The sequence below is a fragment of the Astatotilapia calliptera genome, chromosome 4 (assembly GCF_900246225.1).
Source record: "Astatotilapia calliptera chromosome 4, fAstCal1.2, whole genome shotgun sequence".
Taxonomy (NCBI): Eukaryota; Metazoa; Chordata; class Actinopteri; order Cichliformes; family Cichlidae; genus Astatotilapia; species Astatotilapia calliptera.
The window spans coordinates 1,192,132-1,208,863 of NC_039305.1; the positions used below are offsets into that span (position 1 = coordinate 1,192,132).

The following is a 16,732-nucleotide window of genomic DNA, read 5'->3' on the forward strand; positions in this document are numbered from 1 at the left end:
AAAATCCAAAACAACATCATTTTATTATCATACAACATATATATCCATGTGCGGATCACATGTGGTTTGGATATAGCCGTACACAGTCAGGCACAGTGCGAGACATTAAAATGTGCTGTTGTGTGTGAACTTTAGCTCACAGCAAACACGACTGTGAGGCCTGGAATCCACATCTGTATTAGTGAGGGTGAGATTAAGCAATCCACCAGAATCATTCACACACGTGTGTGTAAACTGCAAAACCAGCTGCTGCACTAAAATGAGTGAATTTAGAGTTAAACTCATGAATAAGACAAAGAAACCACACGCAGGAATGGCTCGCTTACGAGGAAGTTTAATCATTGTGACCTCAGGTGTCAAGTTCGGTGAAACGCTGCCCTCTGCTGCTCACAGCAGGAAGCACAGCCTCCAGCTTCAGCCTGTCAGGACTGGAAAAGCAGCCCTGACAGCAGGTCTGACCAGACACCATGAGTCACTGGTTAGCCTGGGTGCTGCTGGTGTGGTTGAGGTTATGGTGAAGCTCTGTGGATGGCCTTCTGTCCAGCATCCTCTGTCTTCAGGGTGATTTTCATCATCTGGATGCTGTGGTTGCCGGGCAGATTAGACCCGGCCAGCTCAGGTGTGTCGGCATTAAACTGGTCGAGCTGAACCTCGATGCAGCTCAGGTTCCACCTGTGCAGCAGCACCTCGATCGACCAGTCGGCGCTGAAACACACGAAGAAGAAGCTGTGAACTCTGTTTGCTCCGCTGCAGCTCTTTGTCATCAGTTGAAGAAGAGATCCGGTATCGAACCCTCAGGCTACGTGTCTGACTTTGTGACACCTCCTTTGGCTCCTTCTTAACCAAAATAGGACTTTTTCAACACAAAACACTAAATAACTGCAACCGAGTGTTTATTTTCATGATTATGTACGATTAGTCCGGTGACTTTATGTTATTTTGCACATTTTAATGAAATATAATTGTATTTACAAAATGGAGTAAAAAGAATAAAAAAGAGTAAATATGGTCATTTTTGTTGGTGTAATGAAGGATGTTCCTGGAGCGCACATTATCATGAATGAGATCACATTTTGGGTGTTAGCGTGTGCTTCGTCTCTCAGAGCTCCTTACGTGACTGTTAAACTACAGAAGGAAAAACTTTTCCACATTAAAGTTTAGCAGCTTCAGTTTTCTTCTTTTTGTATTGAAAAAGATGAAAATGAAAAATGTGATTGTTTACATCAGTGATTCCTGAGCTGCTGCCCCCTGGTGGGCTGTGGAAGAACAAATTATTTAAAATAAATATCTAAATACATTAAAATGATTCAAATGGTAGTTTTAAATTAAAATTATTATAATCATTTTTTAAAGAACAATTTTTAATCTCATGCCACTTTCTGATCACTGAAATCGCACAGACTGGGTCTGAGGCTCGTGTTCAGTGATCAGAGTGGTGAAGGTTTTCGTCCACAGACTGAAACAGAGGAGCAGTCGTACCTTCGTACTTGGTACGTCGTCCAGAACTCGGCTTTGGGGTTTTTTCTCAGCAGGAAAAAAACGGTCACAAGGACGTCTTCAAAATCTGTAACAGGCAACAACTCGTCATCCTCCATAAACAATGTTTGTACAATCGTTTTACATCCTGGTGCATCAACAGGAAATATATTTCACATTTCTAAACGTCCTCAAAGAAAAACAGTCCAGTCAGATACGAGTGTGATTTTAGAGAAGCTGATACAGGAGCAGAGCACTTTATAAACAGTGGAGTAATATTAATAACTGCACTTTGTTCTTCCCTGATAACACAGACGGTCGACTCAGTCCAGGAGGTGACTGAGCTGTTTCACACCTGACTTACAAACACGCCCAGCTTCACTGAAATATCAACCGAACAATTTAAAACTACATAAAAATAATGAAGAAATACCAAACTATGATGTCTACGCTACGTCCAGATGAACAGAATCAACTTTTGGAGACCAAACTATGCAGCTGACCTTTGACCTACATGCAAGTCAACTATAACATTGTCAAAATCAAAAACACATTTTTAGAAAATTTCTATCAATCAGGTTTGAAAGCGTGACGGCGTCTGAATACTTTGTTTTGCTTTCTGACAGGAAAATGTGCTGCGAACCTTCGGGATCGTAGAAGACGTCTGAGCCCAGGATGACGTCCAGCTCGGGGAGCAGGACGAGGTCCGGGGAGATCTCACCCCAGCTGACACCCACCACCGGCACGTCGCTGAGGTCGTTGGCTTCGCAGCTGCGCCTGCAGTTCTCCAAACACGCCGGTCTGTCAGCGGCATCTGACAGGATCACCACGGCACCGCACCGCGCCGCAACCACGCCGGGCAGACTCACGCCTGCGCTGAGCTGAAACAGCGTTAACGCGACTCCTTTAGGCAGCTTTGCAGCTGGTTCGCTTTAAACCACGTGTTTCTCTGATGCTGACGAGAGTGGCTTACACACTACTAATAGTCTCAGGTTTATATTTGGCACCTAAAGTGATTTTACTCATATTAATTAAACCCCTTAAACTAAACTGTCTTCACTGAAATATTAATTTAAGGTTTGTCTTATCAAAATAACCTCGAACCCTCATTCGGTTCCACTGATCTATGTTTGCACATCAAATGACTCCTCAGACGGATCGTTGACAGCTCTGCGATGCTTTGGATCAGTGTAACCTATCTCCACATGTGTGAGTCTGAATGTGTGCTCCTGCTCACCTCCAGCATCTTCTTCCCTCTCAGCTCCTCTCTGTGCATCCACAGATACTGAGCCAGCACCACCGCACACGGCCACACATACATGCCGAACTGCGGGTCGAGGACCTGAGGCACCAAAAGAATTTTGGTTTTGTGGAACAAAATTAACACATGCAGACATCTCATGGGCTTTAGTCATCTGTTAACTGTTATCCTCTGATATCCGGTTGGCCAGTAATGATAATAAGTTGAGAAAATGAACTAATCAGTTGTTAAAGTGACAGAAAGCTGTAGTCCTAATTGATTCCACATCTAAGAAACTCAAGGCTTTTAGAGTTTCTGGCTTTTCAAATCACAAATGAGTCAATCCAACGTGTGCGCACAGAAACCTGACTTTATGGATTCATTTATTTACCTCCTGCCTTCCACTTACTGTGATACAACTGATGGAGGAAACCAGGAAAATCAGCAATGATGGTCCAGTTTACAAAAATAAATATATTAGGCCGAATAAAACAGAGGACTCGAAGGTATCGTATTAAAACTTATGTATTATTTATGTACCTATGGTTAATTTCAATGAAGCGTGATTCAACAGCACGCCGGTTAAATGGTTATAAATTTTACTTAAACACAAATATGCTTGTGTATTGCCTGTATGCTGTATTAAATCGAGGATTTTAAAATGTGAAAATAGTCTCGATTTGTACAAAACTTAAATTTGACAACTTTTAAGGAGCTAACACGTCGATTTCTAAACAGCACAACAACGAATTTAATTTATAATGAAGCATTAGTTTCTCACTCTGAGTGTATTTTCTGTTGCTATACACTCGGTATAATGTTACATTTACAGGTTTGAACAGACCTCGGGTATGGAGACACAGAGGGACTCCCGTGCGTTTTTCCTCTCGTCTTCAAACGTGAACACTTTATAAGCTATGCTCGGCGTTTCGGTTCCACTGTCGGCCATCCTGTAAGCATACACGCTTTTACCTGACCTTGTTACATCTACCTGCCATCAGTCCAGTTCTTTGTTTTTAGGTATAAAACCCATATTTTTATTATCCCTGAAAACCTCATGCCACAGCTAACGCCACATTGGAAACTAGTTCCGCGCAGACCAAAACAGAAAGGAGGGCGTTAAAACAGCCAATGAAAATCACGGGCGGGAAGGTTCACTCGACTGCCCAACCAATTGACACTTACCTTCCGGTAGCTTATGTAGCCAATGAACTACCAGAGGGGCGGTGGCTAATTGCGTAATCAGTTGCGAAAGCATTGTGTCACACAGCTAACAGCTAGCTGCTCCTGTTAGCTGTTTATCAAACTTTATCCGCCCGGCAGGTTTTAAGAGTTCTGTCTCATCCACCATCTCACATCGGAGGACGTGTTTATCACACACCCGGCGGGTGGCTGTTTCGTTTTATCAGAGAAACCCGGAGAAGGTGTAAGAACAGCGCAGTTAGCCGGGTGAGAGCGCAGGCTGTTGGATGTGTTTGTGCGGTATCACCGGGTTAGCTTGACAGCTAGCTGAGCAAAGATAAACACGCCGGGCGGAGGAATGAACCACAAGAACAAGAAGAGGATCAAAGAGGCGAAACGCAGCGCCAGACCCGAACTGAAGGACTCGCTAGACTGGATAAAACACGGCTACCATGAGACCTTCGACCTGTCGCACCGTACTGTGAAGGTAACTGTTGATGCTAAGCTAACAGTGGCTAACAGGGGAGTGCAGCTTGTCACGTACACAATGTGGGAGACGTCGCCGCTGCTCGCGCCGCCGGCACGTGAGATGTTTGATATGAGCTCCTGTTAATGTCCGTCTGTCTTCATCACACATATAACACCCGAGAGCCAACACGAATGTGGAGGAACAGGCGAAGTAAAAGTACTGATAGCCGGGGGTAGTATCAATAACACATACTTAAGGTGCTGGAAGTACAGCAGGTGTATCACAGAAGCAGACGGTTATATTCTCTTAATAAACTTTGTTAACATTTTATAAAAGTACTTGCGAAGAAAAATCGATCAAAGTTTCGACCAAACTTTATTCATAAAGCACTTTTACAAACTGTAATTCAGACATTTAGTGGCCACTGCAACCGAAAACGATGAAACACAAAACACAGTAAAAGACAATACACTGGTAATGACCTAAAATAACCGTGTTATAATAACGACCCCGTAATATAATGTAAAAAGATTAATACATCAAAGATAAATAGTAAAATATTCATGATACAAAATAGAATGAAGTATATTGGGCACAAATACTCTTTATTTGTCTCAGGTCCACAGGAAGTGTTTTCCCTCCATTAAATGTTAAAATTTTAACGATGTGCAGGATTTAAACATGGGAAGGTTTCACAGTTTGATCTCATGAAAAGCAGGAAAACACCAAACTGAGCTGCAGCTGTGTGACGTTCGGGAGTGGCATTACAGCTGTTATAAAAGACATATAATGGTAATATGTAACGCACTCTGTGCTGTGTTTCAGGACAGTGTGGAGCGCGTGGACACCCTCCATCTGACCACAGAGGAGTTCATCGAGCGCTTCGAGCGCCCCTACAAGCCCGTCGTCCTCCTTAACTGTCAGGAGACCTGGCCCGCACGGGAAAAATGGACGCTGGAGCGCTTAAAACGCAAATACCGCAACCAGAAGTTCAAGTGTGGTGAGGATAATGACGGTTACTCAGTGAAGATGAAGATGAAGTACTACGTGGAGTACCTGGAGTCCACCCGTGACGACAGCCCGCTCTACATCTTTGACAGCAGCTACGGTGAACACGCCAAGCGGCAGAAGCTGCTGGAGGACTACGATGTTCCCGTCTTCTTCAGGGACGACCTCTTCCAGTTTGCAGGAGAGAAGCGCAGGCCGCCCTACAGGTGAGTGGTCTTATCTGCTCCGTCTCTATCCAATCAGGAGCACTCGCTCTTCATTTGATCAGCTGATTGGTCAGATCTCTATTGGCTGTAATTTGACCTCTTGATGGATTATTTGATATTTTTGATTTGTTCGGTTTCATTTGGCTTTTGAGCCCTCAGATTTCACCAATATGTCGTCCCAGTACCCACATTAACCCTCTTGATTGCTGGAGGCAGATTAAACTCTAAAATAATCAGCGTCTTTAACTTCTATAATTGGCCGTGAAGCACCTGCAGCCGAAACCACAGCTGTTCTTTTATTACCTTCTACAGCAGAGCGCAAACTGGGCCTCTCCAGCCTATTTCCTCTTTCACTTATATTTCATGTGAAGGCTTCTCGGCTCAGCAGGACACCTTCAGTTCAGTTTGTTTGCTTTTACAAAGGTTAGGATTTTTTAATGAAATATTTTTCAGTTTGAATGAAGCAAAGCAGGAAGAACTGATGTGTGAAAGATGAAAGAGGAGGGCTTTGTAGTGCATCCTGAGGAGGACGGCATCATCCACAGTCACTTTCTGAAGCCGGGATAACTTCAGCCCTTTCCCTGACCTCATGACGTTTTCCACTGAGGCAAAGTGATTAGAAAAAGACAGAGGAGGTAGCTTCTTGCATCCAGCACGAGTCCAGGTCCGAGGGGCTCAAACCTGCATTCTGTCTCAGGTCCAGCAGGAACGACTCCTGTGGTTATAGTCTGAGAAAATGTGTCTGACCTCTGCAATGACTTTCCTGATGGGTTTATGGTTTCAGGTCTTATTAAATAAAGCTTGAGTTGAGATTGGAAATTGGAACAGGAAGCGGGGGAAAGTTTAAGGCAGGGGTGAGCGAACTCCAGGCCTCAAGGGCCGGTTTTAGATGTGTCCTTGATCCAACACAGCTGATTCAATGACCTGGTAATGAACTAATCATTTGATTCCGGTGTGTTGAACCAGGCTTTAAAACCTGCAGGACACCGGCCCCAGAGGCCTGGAGTTTAAGGAGTGTTGTAGCAGTCATGAGCTACTGCCAATCTTTAGTTTCTCTGAGCTTGTGACGTCTGATTTCATTCGCTTAATTTCCCCCACAGATGGTTTGTGATGGGCCCGGCCCGGTCCGGCACCGGCATCCACATTGACCCGCTGGGCACCAGCGCCTGGAACGCTCTGGTTCAGGGACACAAGCGATGGTGTCTGTTCCCCACCAACACGCCACGGGAGCTGATCAAAGTGACGAGAGAGGACGGCGGCAACCAGCAGGATGAGGCGGTCACCTGGTTCAGCGTGGTTTATCCCCGCACGCAGCAGCCCACCTGGCCCGCAGAGTTCAGACCGCTGGAGATCCTGCAGAGACCCGGGGAGACGGTGTTCGTGCCCGGTCAGTGAGGATGTGCTGTGATGGCTTCTGTCCGTAGGGATGCTCTTGATTCATTTTTAATTCAGTTTATCCGTCCGTCCATTCTCTTTGGCTTGTCCTTGTCAGGGTCACGGAGGGGGGCTGGAGCCTATCACATCTAACATGGGGTGAAAGGCGGGTACATCCTGGACAGGTCGCCAGTCTGTCGCAGGGCTAATTCAGATTATCAACAAAAACAAAACGCAGAAAATATACAGAAAGATCAGTCAATCCTACAAAGTGGTGTCGGTGTGTTTACATGCTGCTGTTATGCTGTTTAAACCCTCTAACTCCCAACCTGTTAGCCGCCCCTCCCTGAGCCTGGTTCTGCCGGAGGTTTCTTCCTGTTAAAGGGAGTTTTTCCTTCCCACTGTCGCCAAAGTGCTGCTCATAGGGGGTCACATGACTGTTGGGTTTACTCTGAATTATTATAGATACAGTGGGATGCAGAAGTTTGGGCAGCCTTGTTCATAGTCATTATTTTCCTGTATAAATCGTTGGTTGTTACAATAAAACATGTCAGTTAAATATATCATAGAGGAGACACACACAGTGATATTTGAGAAGTGAAATGAAGTTTATTGGATTTACAGAAAGTGTGCAAGAATTGTTTAAACAAAATCAGGCAGCTGCATAAATTTGGGCTCCACAAAAAAAATAAATGAAATCAATATTTAGCAGATCTGCCTTTTGCAGAAATTCCAGCCTCTAAATGCTTCCTGTCGGTTCCACTGAGAGTCTGGATTGTGGTTGACGGTATTTTGGACGATTCCTCTTTACACAACATCTCTCGTTCATTTAGGTTTGATGGCTTCCGAGCATGAACAGCTCTCTTTGACTCACACCACAGATCTTCAATAATATTCAGGTCTGGGCTGAGATGAACGTTCCAGAACGTTGTACTTGTTCCTCTGCATGAAAGCTTCAGTGGATTTTGAGCAGTGTCTCGGGTCGTTGTCTTGTTGAAAGATCCAGCCTCAGCGCAGCTTCAGCTTTGTCACTGATTCCTGGACATTGGTCTCCAGAATCTGGTGATACTGAGTGGAATCCATGTGTCCCTGCACTGGCCACACAGCCCCACAGCATGATGGAGCCACCACCATATTTTACTGCAGGTAGCAGGTGTTGTTCTTGGACTGCTGTGTTCTGTTTCCTCCGTGCATAACGCCGCTTGTTATGCCCAAATAACTCAGTTGTAGTTTCATCAGTCCACAGCAGCTTATTCCAGAATGAAGCTGGTTTGTCCAAATGTGCTTCAGCAAACCTCAAGCAGCTCTGTTTGTGCTGTGGGCGGAGCAAAGGCTTCCTCTGCATCACTCTCACATGCAGCATCTCCTTGTGTAAAGTGCACCGAATGTTAGAACGATGCACAGCGACTCCATCTGCTTCAACATGATGTTGCAGGTCTTTGGTGCAGGTCTGTGGGTCGACTCTGACTGTTCTCACCGTCACTTCTGTCTATCTGAGATGTTTCTTGGTCTGTCACTTCGAGCCTTAACTTGAGCTAAGCCTGTGGTCTTCCATTGTCTTGATATGTTCCTAACTGTAGAGACAGACGGCTTGAATCTCTGAGGCAGCTTTCTGTGTCCTTCCCACCACGATGCTGAACAATCTTTGTCTTCAGGTCATTTGACAGTTGTTCTGAGACCCCCATGTTGCTAGTCTTCAGAGGAAATTAAAAGAGGGAAACTTACAATTGACCCCCTTAAATACTGTTTCTCATTATTGGATTCACCTGTGCATGTAGGTCAGGGGTCACTGAGCTTACCGAGCCAATTTGAGTTCCAATAATCAGTCCTAAAGGTTTGGAATCAATAAAATGACAACAGTGCCCAAACTTATGCACCTGCCTGATTTTGTTTAAACAATTCTTGCACACTTTCTGTAAATCCAATAAGCTTCATTTCACTTCTCAAATATCACTGTGTGTGTCTATGATATATTTAACTGACATGTTTTTATTGTACCAACGATTTATACAGGAAAATAATGACTATGAACAAGGCTGCCCAAACTTTTGCATCCCGCTGTACGATATAAAGCACCTTGAGGTGACTGTTCTTGTGATTTGATGCTTTACAAGTAAAACTGACTCGAACACGTTCAGAGCATCTGATTGGTTTTTGTTTAGCACTTCTGACGTCTCGTCAGGGTTTTGCTTCCTCCATTAAAAAGAATTCGCTTCCATACTGGCTTCATTATTCAATCCATCTTTTAATCTGTATGCATGTGAGTCATGTTTATTCTTATTACAGTTAAATGACCTGTATATGAGTATGTGGGGGTCTTTGTTTTAATTCAGTGTTTTTGTACTGTAGCACCAAATCATAAGAACAGTCAGGTGCTTTACAGGCACAGGTGAAGGACGACAGTAATTCAGAGAAACCCTCACTTTGGTGACCGTGGGAAAGAAAAACTTGTACATGGAACAGTCGCTCAAACAGACACAGCAGATCAAGGTGAATAAAATGTCGTTCATCCACAGCTGTTGTATTTTGCACAGGCACTGGTCGGGCAGCTAAGCTTCGTGTTTTGAGCACTGTCAGCCTTTCAGTTCCATCCAGGAACTCGCATGTGCTGATGACAGTGATGTCACTGACGGTCAGTGACTCTAGGCTGGTGTTCAGTGTTTACAGTGGATGAGTGGGAATGCTCGCTGACCCAGCCGTGACCCGACAGCGGCGCCGACCTTTCAGAACGCACTGACCTACATTCACGTAATGCCGACAGAGCTGATGGTGATGAGCACGGATTAAACCCTCAGCTGCTCCTTGGGCACCGCTCCAGGTTTTAGTCCTACCTAACAGACAGCACAGAGACAGGAGGGAGGTGCTGTCTGTTAGCGCCCACATCGCCCTGAAAGGTCCCCACTGACCGTTGTGTCACCTCACCAAAGTGCCAAACACACTGAATTTAATGAGACGGAGATGAGCAGAAAGGTGGAAGCTCAGCTCGAGTGTAGTGTGTTTGCCTCGCCTGCTCTACCTGATGAGCCGAACCGACACCCAGTGCATTTAACGGCTATGTCGGTAATGTCGTCGATTCTGGTTTGTAAGACAGTCGGACTTCTGTGGAAACAGGTCGATGTCCCAGTGGGGCAGCTGATATCGAGCAGAGCCACGTTCGGGTTGTTCAGATCTTTTTGCTTTTTGGTGTTGAACCATTTTTTCGTCTTTCTGTAGGCGGATGGTGGCACGTGGTCCTCAACCTGGACACGACAATCGCCGTCACTCAGAACTTTGCCAGCTCAGTTAACTTCCCCATCGTGTGGCACAAAACGGTTCGAGGACGTCCCAAACTCTCCAGGAAGTGGTACCGGTAAGGACGGGTCAGGAGGAGGACGACATCTTTAGATGTGAATTATCTCTTTGTGGTCCCAGTCTGAGTTTTAGGGTGGACTAGAATGTGAACTGTAGCTGGTAGAGTGAGGACTTCTCGCAGGCTGCGCTAACGGTGGCTGCTTTTGTTGTTTCAGGATCCTGAAGCAGGAGCGGCCCGACCTGGCGGTGCTGGCAGACAAAGTGGACCTGCAGGAGTCCACGGGCATCGCATCGGACAGCTCCAGTGACTCGTCATCGTCCTCGTCCTCCAGCTCGTCAGACTCAGACTCTGACGTATGTGCTGACACACATACACACACACTTCCTGTGATGGAGGCAGTGGAGGTGTATATGAAGGTGTACAGAGATGTCTGTGCAGTGCTGTGCAGAAGTCTTGGACCTCAGTTCTTTACATATTTTGTTAGGAAAATGTGCACCAAGTTACTGAAACATGGAAATGCAGTAAACACAATACAGAGTGTGTAGTTCTGATGAGCTTTGAATATTTGACCGTCAGCTCGGTCTGAACTCTCATCTCTGTAAGGATCTTCGGGAATAGTTCTCCAGATTATTCCAAGCTCTTCTTCGGATGTTTCTGCCTTTTTGTCTATGAAACTGGTTCTGTCTGTTATGTGTAGACTCGGCTCTGGTTCATTCTCGAGTTCGGAGGCTTTACAAACAAACATTCGTCTGAAAATGCTCAGGTACAACGACTGGACTGAAAATGAGTGAAAAAGCGGCCAAAGACCTTCAGAGAGCAGGAGAAGAGTCTGAGGCTTTTGCACAGAATTATAGACAAACCTGTAGAGACTCCAGGCTGGGCTGCGTGTGGCCTCATCGTTTCTCACAGCTGCATCACCAGCTGGGCAGACGAGTGCTCCTTAGTTTATAATCTCATAAATTATAAAAACAATTATGAAGCTACATTTATGCTAACACGTGTTCTCCTGTTTATTGTATGTAATACTCACCACCACCAGCAGGGGGAGTGGTGGTCTTGGAAGCTGTTTAGAAGAAGGTAATGATTACTGTATGTGGAGCTGTAAGAGACAAAGCGTCCAACAGTACTTTTGCTCCAGATGTTGTTCTGAAACACCTGTGAAACGATATCACTCCTCATCTTCCACGTTTATGTGAAGCGTTTAAGTTTTAGACCAAGGAGGAAAATCCAAATCACTGAGGGCGGTCGTCCTGCAGAGTGTTTTTAAATATTCGCAGCAGCAGACGTAGGTGAATGCCGAAATGAGATCCGGCACCTGGCTGCAGGATATAAAGTGTGATCGCTCAGGTACAGTCCTGGCTTATATTGATCCCAGCTGTCACATCACACCTGAACTGGCAGCAGGGTTCTTACTGATGCAGTGACGAGGTGCGTCTGTGGGAGTGCACGCACGCCTTAAAGTTGTCCCTGACAAATACTCCATTTTTATAAAAGGTGAACGTCAGACTAACAGGAAACACACAAACTTCCTCTGGAAAACGTTAAAAACTCGTACTTGTAGTTTGTCGCCACTGTGGAACCCGTCTGAGCATGTGCACTCTGTCTCCTCCCACAGGCGGGGTCGGGCTCTGAGGGCGACGCCATGTCTCACCGAAGGAAGAAGAGACGCACCTGTGGCACGGCGGCCAACGGAGACACGAGCAGCCAGGATGACTGCGTCAGCAAGGAGAGGAGCTCGTCACGATGACCTCCGCCCGGCGGCGGTGACTCTACGGCTCCAGCTGCTTCTCGTCTCGCTGAAGGTGTGAAACCCTGAGGAGGAGGAGACCTGCCACCACTGTGCTTTTCTCTGTAGCTTCTGTAAGGATGAGGCTGTGAAGAGGCGTTTATGGAGCTGGACGGCTTTTGAGGGGCGTGTTTAACTGTAAACGAACTGCCGGCGGGCGTCACACTTTGAGCAGGATTTCACCGGCACTTCAGCTTTTCCACCATTTCTCCAACTTCAATGTCAGTTTTCTGCTTTTCAAACTCTGATAGCGTCTCCGGTTTCTCGCCGTCGACTCGCTGGTCGTCTACGTGAATCTGAGCTCTTTGGTGCTTTGGGCGGTGTACATGGGAACGCCTCCGGAGCCGCTGTCTTAAAGGGACTGTAATTGTCCCCCTGACGTTTTCACAAAGGTTCCAGTGGAATATTTTTATAACAGAACATTTGCAGTTTGAGTTTGTAGCAGAGAAAGTTTCTAAAAATCCCGATTGATCCGAACGCAGCGTGACACAAACCGATCTCGATGTCCTTTTATGAAACATGTAGTAATCAGCTGCCTCTCCAGTGAGCTCTTATCTCATGGACAGACTCCCACTCTCCACCTGCTGCAGGTGTGCGCAGGTGTGCGCAGGTGACCCACCCCCCACCCAACTTCCCCTCAGAGGAGCCTGAGGGAAGAACAGGCACCTGCGGTCCATGATGGAGGAGGTGGAGTGCAGCTGTGGGGCGAGATCGTCTCTGGAGAAGCAGCTGAAAGAAGTCGAAAACGACCACAACAGCAAGACAGGAAGTGACAGGCCTAGCTAGTTGGTAAGGACTCAGCTTTCAAAATAAGAGCGCATCACGGTTAGCTGGTGGTCCTTTGGTGTTGGCTTTCGTGCGCTGATGCGGTCGATGAGTTTCTGATGTGATGCCTTTTAAACAGTTTCCTGATTGAAGGACGTGAGCGGCGCTTTTAAACACGTCCTAGATAAACGTATTTTGTTCTGACAGTGTTGAACCTCGTCCGTTAGCGTGGGCTCAGATCACACCGTTAATGAATGTTTTAGATAAACGTCCACAGGCTGGGATGTTCCTCACACCCTCTCGTTTCTGCCTACGTGCACGAGCTGAAACTGGGTCAGCGTTCTGTCTCAGCTGTTTCCTGTTATCTGGAGAGACGAGGGTGGCGGCGTCCACGTCTCAGGTCGGCGCTTCGTTTCTGTTCGTTTGTTTGCAAACTGTCTTAAGAACCAGATGTGACCCGAGGCCCGGTCCTCTCCTCTCCACCTGACGCTGAAGTCATGGAGGTGTCAACTTAGCGCCTTAACGTGCCAGACGGAGACTTCCTGCCTGCTGTCTGACACTTCCTGTTCGAACCAAACAGACTAATGACATTAGAGCAGGACCTCTGCAGCTCTCAGCTGATGTTTCTACTTTGTGCCAAAATCAAGAGACGAACAGCCGAGAGGTCGTGGACGGCGGTGGCGTGTGGGAGGAGCCTGTTAGTTTGTTGTTGAGTATCAGCTGAGGCTTCATTTGAATTATTCATAAACTTTCTGACCACAGCAACTAAAATCGTATCGTAACAGTGAAAACGGGCTCGCGTGCGGCTGTTTAAAGGGACGTTTCGCCCCAGTGATGCAACGTGTCCTCCAGCCTGTCCTGAGTTTGTCGCCTCAGAGCAAAGTGAGAGAGTTTTTATTTATGTATATATTTTTTTAGAGGTTTGTCTTCTTCACCATGACAGCAGTGACGCTCCAAGTACCAAAAATCCATTAAAAAAACCTTTAGAAATCTCGACCCGGTCACTGTTCGGTTTAATGAGTAACCTGTAATCATGCAGTCTGATATTTGTCTGCAAGTCTGGAGCTGCTGAGGTTTTTAAACGTTCAGGAGAAGCAAAGATGTCTGCCACCCCAGCACAGCAGGTGACTGCAGGCTGGAGGGAACTTTTATTCTGAGTCTTTGTCGGGCGACCTGTCACTACACTGGACACGAAATATAAACATCACCAAACAGAAATGAAACTAAAGATGTTTTAATTCCTCATCAAATGTTTTTTCTAAACAATCAGAGAAACGTCTCATTAAAGCCCAGATCTGTTTAATCTCCTGTCATCAAACACAATAAACCAGAGTCAGATCGCCGGCTGCACCTGTGCGTTCGCTTCCTGCCGACCTGTCGCGTTAAAGTGCCTGACAGTGCTGTGACTGACTGTAGGGGGCGCTGTTTTACCTGTTCTCAAAGGCACGCTGCTGCTCTGTGACGCCGTCACACGGTGCCTTTAAGTGAAGGTGTGCGTTCTGTGTCGATGACGAGAAGCTCAGATGTGTGATTGAGTTCATTGTTGCTCAATAAAAGTTTTCTATGATTGAAACATCGTCTCATTTTTTCTGTTCCTGTAAAAACTGATTTCAGCTGAAAAATCACTGAAATAAAGTTCATTTACTTTTCTAAGGAGCTCCTTAGACTACGATGACCTGCATGACTGAAAACCTTCACATTCATTTACTTTTCACGCTGCGCTCCACGCTCTGTGACCGGCTACAGAACAGTGTCAGGATCGCAACAGGACTTCAGCCAGCATTACCACAAACACTTCCACAGGGTTGCGTCCTCAGCCCCACCCTCTACACCCTGTGCATCATACTGAAGTTTGCAGATGACACTGCAGTGATCGGTCGCATCACTGGTGGGGACGAGGCGGCTTATAGGAGAGAGGTGGCCGGTCTGTCATGGTGTGAGGACAACCTCACCCTCAACACTGATAAAACAAAGGAGATGATAGTGGACATGAGGAAGAAGAGGTATGATATTGGTATGATCCGAGCTCAGACACTAAGCGACTGAGCGAGGGGGCGGGGCAGCTGCTGCCTGTGAGTGCGCTGTTGGAAAAACGGAGCCAGCCATACTAAGGAGAGCTTAAGTTCGACCAGGTAACAAAGCAAATCATTCGTACCGTACAAATAATGTAAATGTGACGGTGAATCATGAAAGATTGATATCAAACTGATCACTTGACCAATATTATTTTACTTGCTCTTCAAGTGAATCAACAAATGGCGAAATGAAAAGCCGAACAAATGCTATTTTTTTTTTTTTAGAGAGTCTTAGCTTACGTGTGTTTATTTCATATTTTCAGTTCTTACCCTCCCCGACTAAATCGGTTTCAGTTATGTACTGAAATATAAGAATGGACATTAGAGGCTTCTTTCAAAGAAAAAACTCAGGTAAATGTTATTTTCTATATTATGCTTTGTATGTTGTTCAGTATATTTCTATGCAAAACAAGAGGGGTTTCAGTACACAGCAGGATATTCACATTTGTAACCAGATATTTACTCTTTATGGAGAAAACATTTTTACTGTACAACATCAATTTAGAGTAAACTTTTATTTTAGATAAATATTGAAATATCTTTCGAATTAGTTAAATGTCAGAATAAAGAGAGACAGAGCTTTCTGTTTTTTATCACTTTCATCAAATTTAGGAGTACATGTACACTAAGTTTATTGTTAATTAATAAGAAACTCCAGACGATTCCATTCTGAGCTGAAGAAGCTTCTGATTGGTTCGTAGAGTCCATGTGAGTAAATTGGTGGCACAGCTGTGGATGCATATAAGGCAAAACACAGAGCCTGTTTCTGTGACATGGGAACATCAAGAGATGTCAACAAAACACCAGGAACAGAACTGTGGAGCTGCATAAGTGTGGCTCAGTTTGAATACAATTTGGTGCCATTTACAATTAAGAGATACAGATAGTTTCTCTCTTTACTCTTAAAGTTAACAAATATGTTTTTATATTAATCTAAAAAATAAACATTTAGTCTGATTTGATGTTACAATTAAAAAAGTGTTTTTATCTGAAGAGTTTGTAAATATCTGTATAACTGTATATTTGATGATTGTCAGCACAAAGAGGGAGAGAGAGGAACAGAGATGAACAAGAGCAGGTGAGACTCACATGTTAGTCAAATGGTTGCTTACTAAAAGTATCACCGTATCACAGGTCCTCATGTATCTCGTACCCAGTGTTTATTTTTAGGTTTGTTATTTTTCAAACTCTATATTTATTAAGTTATGCAGCTTGTTTGCACAACGAGGATAAATAATTATATAAACTTTTCTCAATCTAAATATTGGACTTTGGTAGAATTAAAAAATAAGTGTAGTGCAGGTCTATGATGATTTTTAGTGCTGCTATCATCTAGTTCTGATTCTGGTTCTGTCTTGGTTAAGTCCTCAGTAGTCCTGATTTTGAACTGTTGTAGTCCTGTTTTATTTCCGGATCAGTTCTGGGTCTGGTTGAATCGGGGTTTAGTCCCTGTGTCTTGATGCAGCCCCGACTTTGTTCTTTCTTGCTGCTTAATTAAAAAACTAGTTTAAGGTGTCCTGCACATGTGATATATATTTTTCCCTATATGAAGTCATTCTTTTTTGAACAAAACTCAAAACAGAGCCTATTAATCTTTCAGTCATTTCAACCCCCCCCCCCCCCCCCCCCCAAATCCCACATGCATACTACCCTTTAGGGCTAAGCCCCGGGTGTTTCAAATGTCTGGCTCCGCCTCTGGTTTAGGAGTGTGAAAGCTACTCCTCCTTCCCCACAGCCATCAGACTCTTGAACCTACCTCAACTGCAATTTGCACTCTAAGCTCCTTTGTACATGCCTTTACATTGACAACGGCATACCTCACTTGTCTTCATTTACATGTCTTTTACTATTTTTATCCT

The 16,732-nt window shown here is 45.1% G+C and overlaps 2 protein-coding genes across 2 annotated transcripts; one reads left to right on the plus strand and one right to left on the minus strand.

Annotated features, from left to right (window-relative positions):
* Positions 1-314: 314 nt before the first annotated feature.
* Positions 315-3,843, minus strand: mettl23 (methyltransferase 23, arginine). Its single transcript, XM_026163863.1, has 5 exons — positions 3,561-3,843; positions 2,714-2,818; positions 2,120-2,357; positions 1,480-1,564; positions 315-705 (listed from the first exon to the last, which is right to left on the minus strand). The coding sequence occupies exons 1-5, from the start codon at positions 3,663-3,665 to the stop codon at positions 510-512; spliced, it is 729 nt and encodes a 242-aa protein (XP_026019648.1). The 5' UTR covers positions 3,666-3,843; the 3' UTR covers positions 315-509.
* A 96-nt stretch (positions 3,844-3,939) lies between these two features.
* On the plus strand, positions 3,940-14,371 carry jmjd6 (jumonji domain containing 6, arginine demethylase and lysine hydroxylase). The gene is made up of 6 exons (XM_026163862.1): positions 3,940-4,385; positions 5,193-5,581; positions 6,682-6,968; positions 10,169-10,304; positions 10,462-10,600; positions 11,863-14,371. The coding sequence occupies exons 1-6, from the start codon at positions 4,257-4,259 to the stop codon at positions 11,992-11,994; spliced, it is 1,212 nt and encodes a 403-aa protein (XP_026019647.1). The 5' UTR covers positions 3,940-4,256; the 3' UTR covers positions 11,995-14,371.
* Positions 14,372-16,732: the final 2,361 nt, after the last annotated feature.